The 10989-nt window shown below is 43.1% G+C and overlaps 1 protein-coding gene across 1 annotated transcript in view; it reads right to left on the bottom strand.

The window, feature by feature from the left end:
* Nucleotides 1-10989, bottom strand: part of LOC307236953 (carbonic anhydrase-related protein 10-like) — a gene marked incomplete at both ends in the record, with an annotated part of 104551 nt that overhangs the window by 23766 nt on the left and 69796 nt on the right. The window contains one exon of the mRNA XM_080009547.1: nt 2259-2444. Coding sequence (XP_079865673.1) covers nt 2259-2444 — 186 coding nt within the window. The remainder of the gene's footprint in view (nt 1-2258; nt 2445-10989) is intronic.

The following is a 10989-nucleotide window of genomic DNA, read 5'->3' as shown; positions in this document are numbered from 1 at the left end:
GTGTGTCTGTTTGAGTGCCCCTATGTATGTTTCTGTCTGAGCGTGTGAATCTATATGTGAGGGTGTGTGGGTGTGTGTGTGTGTGTGTGTGTGTGTGTGTGTGTGTGCTGCACTGAAACATGTCCTGCTGTTTGTCTTTTTTATCCTCCTACTTCGTCTCTGTATCTCTATCTTATCTCAGTCAGCCATAATAGAAGTATCAACAATTAAAATGTAATACTTTTTAACAAACATTTAAACACAATTTTAGTTCATTTTTTTGGACAAATCCTCTCTCACTTTTTCAATATAGTATTGCAGGTTAGCGTTAAATATTTGGTACAGGATAGAGCTAAGGATTAAATAGAAATATGGTCGGTTTTGACCTAGATAATCCTATTAACAGTTATCATATTATTATTAAATTACATGACATTACATCATTTAGCAGATGCTTTTTTCCAAAGCAACTAACAATACAATAAGTATTTCTTTGCTGTTAGTAAAAATAAAACTTCTTTAGGAATAACTTATATTACATAATATAACTAACATTAATATAATTCCGATTTTTTCTTTTTAATAGTAAAAGGGATAGAGATCCTTATCAGATAGAGACATCCGTGCAAGTGGGGTCCAGTGGGTGTAGTTGTAGATACAGTTTCCTTTATGTCAGACAGCAAGGTAAGTCATTAGCTCCTGGAATAAATCTAACCATTACTTTATTTTCACAGAATTCAGACAGATTTCTCTTGACAGAATTTCTCTCTACAGGTAAGTATGAATTGAATTGGGTTCCTCTAGATCAGGTAAGTTTAGCAGATCATTTTGAAGTATTATGTTCAGCGGCACATCAAATTCCGATGCGGAAGAACTTGAATTTTTTTTTTATATAAGGGTAAATAAAATCAGACAAAGTGTTTATGTTGAAATGAAGACCGCAAATTTAAGACCTCATTACTTTTGAGGCCTAAAATTATAACTGAAAGGGATTTGGACAATTATTCTAATTTATTACATATTTATTATATATTATCAAGCCTTAACAGGTGACAATTACAATAAATAAGCTATATATATATATATACACCTTATTTATTGTTATTATATTTATATACAGCGTTGGGCAATCGTTTATATTTACATATTGTCCAATTGTGGCTACTCGAGATCGCCGATAGGTGATCTGATCGTCATGGTGCGGTGGGATTGGGATGGGGTGGGGGGAGATACGTCACAACATGCCAGTGAAATTCCAGCATGGATGACATGGAAAGAAATATTTATACATTTTTATTAAATCCTTTATTCATATATATATCAAATATTATAGTCTTTGGCATTTTTTTTATTATTATTGACATTAGAATTGAATTTGGATTAAATATTTTCCCATAGTCATCTTGAGCGTGGCTCAGTGTCTGACAAAGCCTTGAAATGATCAAACCTTTAAGCTTTCTGCAAGTAATATATTTAAAGCAACATGAATTAACATTTATAAAAGAGTGTGAACATTTTATTTCAAATATTTAAACATCACAAAAAAAAATTATTTAATAACAATCTCTCCTCTAGTCACGGCTCCCTTTTAAAGGTTTAGTGGACTAGTGATTTAGAGGCATCAGGCAACACCTATTTGAGGCCCCTTCTCCACCTTACTCAGTGGTGTAGGTTTCGTCTGAAGAGTGGTGGCGACACATTTGTGGGTCTGGGGGTCCTCCCAGGAAATTTCCAGAATCAAACACTTAATTTCCAGCATTCTGGTGAATTTTTATGCAACAACTTGTGCCTTTTCTACATCAATTTATGGTGGAAATGTCTTTATTTATGTAAAGGAAAACACAAAACTGTTTCTATTGGGGGGGGGTGCACGTGTTCTAAATATTGAGGGGGATGTATCCCCTGTTCTTCCCCCGAAAGAGTCTTAGAAAACACTACTGCAAGTGTGTCTCCTCTGCCCATCACGTTTTCCTAATTCTACTCATCAGCTCAGCTTTGGCTCCTGTGGCTCGGGCTTCGGCTCCCCGTGCACGCAGTTCAGCTGGAGAAGCTTCAGATACCGTTACAGAGATAACAATTATTTTGAACTTGCCCGATCAGACAACTGCATGAGGCATTCCACCTGCCCGAACACAGAGTTTACCTGCCCCAGGAAAGCAGACAATTGTTAATGTCGAGCCCTGGACACCTTGTAATATGTCACCATTTCTGTTGGCTTCTTCTTTTATTTCTCTGTGTGTGTCACCGTCGGCCTATCGGTCTCTCTGACTTTCCCTCACCTCTCCTGGGAACCCCTGGCCGTTGAGGAGGTGCTCAGACCCATGAGCGTCTTCGCTCCCAAAGTGGATGCGGACCTCCTCCAGCCGGTAGCTGTAGCCCAGCGGCCCCCCAGAGATGTTGACCAGGTGGGCCTTGTCTGGCCGCAGGGAGACATGTTTCCCCGTGTTGTACATGGTGCCTCCCATCTAATAAGATGAAGAGAGGGAGAGGGAGAAAGGAGTTAACCAGGGACTAAAGTACAAAGACACAAAGAATGACCAGAAACCATTTGCTGAATATTGTTATAAGCACACTCAAAAGAAATTAATGAAGATACAGGAAGGGAGAGAACTCTCTCCTCCGGCTGCTCGACTGAAATGCAGCCAACCACTGGATATTTGGAACAATTGCAGAGGAGGGAAGGCAAAAACCTTTTTTCTCAAAAATGTCTGTTTCGTGAGCATATTGGTGCCTTTAAACACACAGATGCGGATCCACCAGGTTCCCAAAGGCACCTTTCACTGTCTAAAGCCCTTGCTTTAAGGCTGATTGTAGTGTGGTGTAAATGGGATTTCTAGCCCTACTCTTACAGTTGGTGCTGCAACAAATGTCTTAAAACGTTTGAGTCCATCATTTACAAAGCAATGCTTTGGGATGTGAAGACAGCCAGCAATTCCAAGTTTTCCTGTTTTTCCGGCAACACAATTAACACTTTTGAGAAGCAGAAGTTCTGCCTCTTTCTTCATTGACCTCCAAGACAAGAGCAACCCATGTGTCTTTGAACGTTACAGTAAACACATGTGCTCATTCTGGACTGGGTGTTATTCCTCTATATATTCTATGCCATTTGACAAGCTCTTTCTTCCAAAGTACAATTGGAAGAAAACTACAAGAACGTACGTTTAGGAGAAAGAGAGAAGGGGTGTAGGTGGTCCCCGAGCAAAAATTTTGTTTAACTCTGGCAAAGTTTGACTTATTGAACTGTATAGTTTTCTGTCTCTTCTTTCAGACTAATGTGCGCAGGAAGGATAGTGGGTGGCAAGATGTGGGATAATAGTTTGATATGTGATGCGCCTTAGTGTAAACATTTTTTTTTATTATTTTCCTTTCACTCTGAGGGAAGGTTGACTGAGCACAGCCCCTGACTCCTTCATCCTAATTACAGCGTGAAACGGAACAGGCGAGCGAACCTTATTAAAAAAATAAAAAAATAAAATAAACTGGGAAAAGTTCTGCTTCAATTGCTTATTTCAGGTGCTATGGCTCTGGGTGCCAGTCACGCTGTCAGCTGATATATGCAGCAGGCAACGCTGACCGAGGAGTTTGAAAGTCCTGCCCTTATGGTGTGGTCAGTGCAGGTAAAAGTTGCAATGCGGGTTTTGTTTTTCCTTCTTCTGCATCGTGCCAAATTCTCAGGTAAAATCTCATCAACTGTCTCTTTTGCCGCTTCAACAATGTCATCTCGACAAAAGAAGTACCTGCATATTCATTGAGCTCATTTATATAATCACCAGGCTTTTGATTTCTTAATACCGCAGTAGGTGGTTATTAGGCAAAACAGCTTCTCTTTGAATGATCCACCGTCCCAATGTCCCGTTAACCAATATCACGGCAGCGTCTCAGGCCTAAAGCATTACGACTCGTCACTCATCATGTCAGCTACATTCATCATACATTTTCTATTACATCAACAGTCTTATGCACTCATTACTACTATTTGTACATAATAGATGAGGATGAGGATGACGCTTGGGCTCAGTTGCAATTTATGGCACGCAACTATCGAGGTAATGTGTAATTAAACTGAACATGCGGGCCCCAGAATAAATAAATCCAAAGCATAATCCTTTAAAAATAAGTGGAGAATGATGTATTTGTAATAAAAAAAATAGGCATTCAGAATCTAAAAGATTGAGTGCTTATTTTTCCTAATCGCACAGCGGCAGGCTTTGCTCCCACATAGGGAGTACAGCGGCTGAGAGCACTGTTATTTGGAGATTTCTGTAGTAGGATATAAATTGAGGCTAAATGCGCTCGTCTCAAAAAGCCAAACGGAAGTACAAGTGAGGTGTGAAGAGGCCGAAAGGAAACTTATATAAAAAAAAACACCCTGGAAGAAGAAAGCCCTACTATTGCAACTTATTGAGGTTTTGTTTTTATTCAGCGGTGACAACAACAGCTTTATTTCTGTGCAATAGATGTTGAAGGTGCCTGAACGGGTGCGACATCCTGATGATAACTGCATAAATATGTGACATGTTTTTTGACAGATTTATGCATAATTAAATAAAGAACATATTTTTATTTGATAGACTACTTGTCCGATGTTAGACAGTTATGTGTTTTAGCCAGTTTGGACCAGACAGTATGATCTGTTTAGATCAGTGTTTTTCAATGTCCTGGTCAAAGGAGATTTTAATTGGGTCGGCAAAATCAAATTGCAGAATTTCTTCTTAGTCTCTTGACAATGCATTTCTATCCATAGTAAAACTTCAAGCCACAGGAGGGATGTGCACACATAGGCTACTTTATCTACCAACAAAACGCAATGTTATCGTTGGCTCAAATGTGTCATGATACTCTACACTGAGGGGTGATTCACAAAAGATATTGTGCTAATGATATGCCAGCCTAAATACAGCTATAAAGTTTTGTTGCTTAGTGCAATTTGTACGGTGGCCCTGAGAGCCCAACGCACTGCAATGATCATGATCTTAAGTAAAGACGGGAAAATAGACAAAATACAAGCAAATTACGACAGACAACCGCATTAACAGAAAACACAGCCGCAAAACCACATAACAGAAGTGAGCCAAACCGGATGCACCGATTTATCTGCAATAAAATATATCAAAATAAATTATTTCGGGTTTCTAATTATATATAAGAATTTATACAGGTAACAATCTGGAGCCGCAACTATCACAGACCAGTCACGCCACGCGAGACCACTATGTCCAAAATCATCATCTGCTTCTTCTATGCAATTAATCAATAGAGAAAACAACTTTTATATCAATCCACAGTTTTTATTCAAGCCATTTAAGCGCGATACTACAGAGAAAATGGCTCCTACTGGCTCTGCGATAGTGTGGTGAAGTTCGCGAACGGGGGGGTGCATGAGGACCCAAACGGGGTCTCCGAATGGGGTCTCCCAATAGGGTTGCGCATTATGCGTCCCCGTTGGGGGTCTTCCCATGCGTAACGCCACCCTCCTCCCCACCAGGCATTAGTGACGGTGTTTGTGAATTGGATGCTTTTTGCAACGAGGCTCATTTGCAAAGAAAGGGGCCAATTTAGCAACAAAAATGTATGCATAATGCTATTTGCGTGGCAGTGCAGTTAATGGTCCATTGCACCATTTGCAGGTACTTTGTGAGGTAGACGCGCACCTTTTCTGTTATTTGTTAATTGATGTGTTGTTTTGTCTTGGGGCAGTGGGGATCGCGTGGTGCAGGAAACCTGCGGACCAGACCGCAACCGAGAAAAAACCAGACCCCGATTACTGCTCTCATTTTATGTTTCTGTTTTGGTCACCTAGCCTTTCTGTTCTTAGTTATTAATAAATACCCACATCCTGTTGGTGCCCCACTGCCAAAAAGACTCCGTCTCCCTCCCTAAACCCGTACATGTGGGTAGAGACTCCCACAGCTGTCTGAAAAATGATCGGTTTACCTATTCAAGCTACAGTATCAGTGTTTAATGCAGAAATTGCCGTTAAAAATTCTGAAAATTTGCTCTGCTCATCGTTTATAGATGAGGCCAAAACAGTGCAGGGCCATTTCGGTCTCTTGACCAGCAGTACTTGCTGTTAACCACTGAGCGAAGTTGGTTGATTCAGTTCCTTGGAATTTGGTGGAAGTGGTGTGTACTTTGACTGTCAGTCTTATTAGTTCTTTTACGTTTCGTGTTTCAAGCCGTTCCAACAAAAGCTGATCAGTGTGCAGGTGACTCCGCTGGGATAACGACTAGACATTACCGTTGGCATTTAGACCCTTTTACGCTGCTTGTCTAACCCAGTAGTAAGCAGGTTTTTGGGGCTGCTAGAAAGGGACTTAGCAAATATCAGAAGTTTGCCTGAAAACAAACCTGCTGCTGAGGATCACCTAGATTCTGGTCAGGCTGCTCAACCAGACCATCCGAACACCACATACCCCTGACACCAAACTGAAAATCTCTAGGTAAAGCTTCCACCACCACCAACACCGCCAAGCAGAGAACAAAAATAGAAAAAAATGTTTAAAGCAGACTGGGCTGCTGAATGGTGCCAGTGGTGGCTGCTGGGCAGAGGAGCTAGCTGCAGACGGCTACCCATGGTGGTTATTGTGGCTGCTTCTCCCCTGGTCCTTCGCCGGACACCCTGGGTGCTGCTGTTGCCAGGCTGGAGAGGGTTGATGCTGGGGCCGCCTGTTGACCAACTGGTGGATCTGGGGCGTCTTCGCCACCCTCTGTGTCCTTTCCCCGTGCCGGACAGTCCCTGTACAGGTGCTCCGGTGGCAGTTTCTCCTACCACACGCCACTCAAGTGGCATTTTCAAGGCCCTCCGGCACAGAGACACAGACGACAATGTTGTAGACACACCAGTTTATTGTAGAGTTGGCCAGTTGGAATTTGCCATGAGCAGATAGAAAATAACATGACAGGGCTCCTATCCTGAGTGTCTGTGGGGATGGCAGTTTTACCTGCTGCTCGTAAGACCAACCAACGAGCAAAAGGTATGCAGCCACTCTGACCCAGTCACCTAGATCCAGGTCAGGTGTGGGTGCTTAACCAGACCATCCCCAAACCACAGACAAGCTCCCTGGTAATTGTGCCGTTTGATGTATGGCTTTGGAAAATCTAACTGGTGTGAGGCAGCAAAGCCTTCCCTCTGCCCTGCGTCAGCCATTCCATTGGCATTTACATGTATGGGCGGAGGGAGTGGAGGTGCAGGTGCAGGAGGTGAACTACAAGAAGAAAGATGGACACAAACAGACACAAACACATACGGGAAGGCATAGAATGAGGGGGAGGAAGAGGAGAACAATACGCTGACCATGACAGGGCAGTGAGACAGAGAGCGAGCAAGAGAGAGAGAGGAGGAATAAGAGGCTGATTTGGGCTGTGATGGCTGAGTGGTTAAGGCGTTTGACTGAAAGTCCAATGGGGACTCCCCATGCAGTTCAATCCCTGCTCACAGCGTGCTAAATGCATGTTGTCAACTTTTATTTCGATGCTTCGTTGCGAGTCCTGTTATCAAAGCCCAATCGCTACTTATGGTTTGTTCCTAACAATACCAACGATGTGCGTCGGTTTTGATGCCAAAATGGTCCCCGATTGCTTTCAGTTCACTTTCTGTGGAGAAAGACTGCCAGCCATAACACCTAAAGAACTAGTTGAGTGACAGAAACTCTGATTTAAAGGGAATGGCGCGTCACGGCAGGACAGGCTTTGTTAATATATTTGCTGACGGGATGAATATAAAACAGCACCGTTTCAGGAGGGGGAACGGAAAAAAAATATCGAGGCGGCAGATCCTGCTTGACAAAGAGAGGATTCGGAGAGACAAGGGAGAGACACAGATAGTAATAGACAAAACAGAGAGAGAGAGAGAGAGAGAGAGACAATTAGGCGACAGAAAGACAGGATAATCAAGGATTAGAGGATGAGTGAGGCTTGCTCGTGCCCACCAGCGAAAGTGAGTGGATAGAGGAGTAAATGCTGTTCCATTGGTTTAACGGTTGATACTTCCGTGTTCCCGAGCGTTTCTTGGGATAAACAAAGGTAAGTATTGGAGATGCATGAACTCAAGGTGCGTATGGACGTCTACAGTGGGAAGCGAACAGCTGGAGGGAGGGAGCTTAGTCGAGACGCGTAACAGCGCTAGTATCACATACCGACGCGCTTTAATAGAGAAAGTAGATGAATTGGCCGAGGCTACTGCGAGACAGAAATACGCAATGAGAGAGACAACGCCCGTGACAACGGATTTTCGAAAAGAGAAAGTGTGTGTGAGGGAATTGTGGGGAAATTGCGGGGGAACCAAACTGACCAAAGACAGGAATCAGGAGAAGGAATAGTGATCTGAACGGTCACGGAAAAGGAATGGATGACGACCAAGATGAGATGACGAAAGAGAAAGACAGAAGGCACAAAGACAATGAAAGAAAGCACATACAGAAGAAGACAGAGAGACAGAAAGACAAATCGAACAGGCTGATGAACAAAAAAGAAAACGGGAATGGGAAAATGGGAACAACTTAGGCTTATCAGAAAAGAAAAAAATCTCGGGGGAAATGGAATGCTAATATTTATAGGAAGACGAGGTGATTGCTCCCATCTGGTTCCCAGCTGTAACAGGGTAGCTGCATTATGCATGTACCAATGAGCACACAGAGGGGGCTGCGCTTTTAATTTGAAGTTGTTCGCCCTGTCGGTATCTATTAGGACACAAGCTCTTGGGCTTGGTCCTCTGTAAACACTTTGGGTCTAATTACCACCCCTGAGGATGGGGAGCTGAGGGCTCAATCTGCTTCAGTGGCTCTTACCAAGGCAGTAAGCTGTTAGGAAGCAGGGCTTTCCGACCTCTCTCACCCTCTTAGGAGATGACCAGGCCTGTGCAGAGATGTTAAAAGGGGCGGGTGCTCAAAATTTCTAGGAAAAGGCACATTGACCCCAGCTCTGGTATTAGGCGTTTAGCAGCTCTGGACAATCTGTTGACAGGGGGGGCGGGTAAGAGAGTGGGTGAGGAAGTGTTCCCATTACGCACAGTGTTTTATTTAGTTCCATAAGGAAACGGAGCAGTGCGGCGGAGCGCAGATCAGAGGCACCGTGAAAACAAACCTGCCTGTAAAAAGGGCACCATGTGGCAAAGGGGCAGGTGCTCGGGCATCCTCCGCCCCCCCTGCATGTGCCTGGAGGTGACCTCCCCCCCCACTCTCACATTCCGCCGCCCCAATGATCTTTGTGCATTGTACTGCTGCCTCACAGCAAGAAGGTCCTGGGTTTGATTCCCTCCTGGGGCGCTGTTGGCACTGTGCTCCGGCAGGTTATCTCCCAAATAGGAGCCTTTCTGTGTGGAGTTTGCATGTTCTCCCCGTGCTCACATGGGGTTTCCTCCACCTACCATCAGTAAAGACCCCCACCAAAAACATGCACACATCATCGTCTGACCAGCGATGGACACCTGGTACCAGATCCCCGGGCGTGTCAACGAATGCTGCCCACTGCTCCTGGCTGCCCCCCCGGAGGAAGGACAAGCCAGGATGGGTTAAATGCAGAGGCCACATTTCACTGGCCACCATCCAAAAAAGCATGTGCATGTGTGTGTGTGTGTATATATGTGTTGTAGTGTGGTCACATGACAAATAAAAATTCATAATTCTTAATCACTGTGTCTGGAAAAAAAGACACTCCCTTTTTCAAGGTCAATTTAGTTTATGTTGTAGGAATCATTTGGCATACACTGTATATCATAATTCCATAAATACGTTTGAATATAAAGGAAATGTACGCATATGAAGGCCAATAGAGGTCGATGAAGGTCGTCAACGTGATATATTGTCCGAGATGTTTTCGATGATAATGCTTGTTCACCAATACACACACAAATCAATTGGAACCCAAGCGTAAAACCACTCGGCACCATTATCTAAGTGCTCTGGCACCATAACACCACTGCCCTGACAGTTTGCAAATTAGTGATCATCTCCATGTGTTCTAAATTAACCACTGTAAAGCTGTGAACAAAGGCCCACTTGGGACCAACTCTGTGTGGTAGTTAAACCGCTGTGAAGCTGATAATAGAGGCTTCATTTTGACAGGCAGCAGATTAAAAAGAAGCCGAAGTGCCGCTCATATTCACAATTACATTTCTTTTTTTATTTGAATCCCTAATTAGGGGACAATGGGTCTTTTTGCGGAAATAATTTTAATTTTTATTTCTAGGACTGTGCATACTTTGTCCTATCTGCTTTTCTCACGCGCTTGATTAGCATGAATACATCCATAATACTTTTTTTTTTTTTTTTCCTCTGTTTATGTTTAAACTGCAATAGAATACTCTAGATCAGTGTCACTGAGGCTTTCTTTGAAACTGCAGAAAATATTTAATTCATTTTATTACCAATCACTCAAAATTCCCATATAATTTGGGGGGAAACATTGGTGTGGAATCAAACGATTTGTGTTTTTCAATGGTGACAGCTCTCCTTATGACTCTCTTTTCTCCTGGGAACGGCTCGGGATCTTCAGAGCTTCAGCTTGGCCTTGGCTACAGAGGGAAGCTCCGTATAGTCTGACCTTGAACTGAAGCCAGCGGCTTTGAAAATGTTCCTTCTGAAAACCTTCTTAAACAGTAATAAACGGAGGAGGAAGGTAAGGAGGATGAATGAATAAATGCATGTTTTTTCCATTTTAAGAAATGCCCCTGACACCACAGCAGCCTTGCCTTAAAGCTTATGTAATTCTTCAAAATGATTCTTTCCAATTGTCAATACTTAAAGCAAAATGTAGCAGACTTCACAGTGAAATAATCCCCTGGTCCCGCTGACAATTACGGAGACACATATTTTTTGTCAAAAGTACTTGCCATGGAATGATGTCTGTGCTGAAAACCAACAGTTTCCCATTGTCATAATGTGTAGGCTCTATTCTGACCATGAATTTGGAGCAATGAAAGTGGAGCTAGACTTCAGTCGAGGCTGATCTTATACGGGACTTCAAGTCTTACACAATGACGTATGGGCTCAACTAGCTGAGATTGTGCGTGAG

Source organism: Zeus faber (genome assembly GCF_960531495.2).
Source record: "Zeus faber genome assembly, chromosome: 11".
Classification (NCBI taxonomy): Eukaryota; Metazoa; Chordata; class Actinopteri; order Zeiformes; family Zeidae; genus Zeus; species Zeus faber.
Note: the sequence above shows the minus strand (reverse complement) of the source record. Positions and strands in the feature narration are given on the sequence as shown.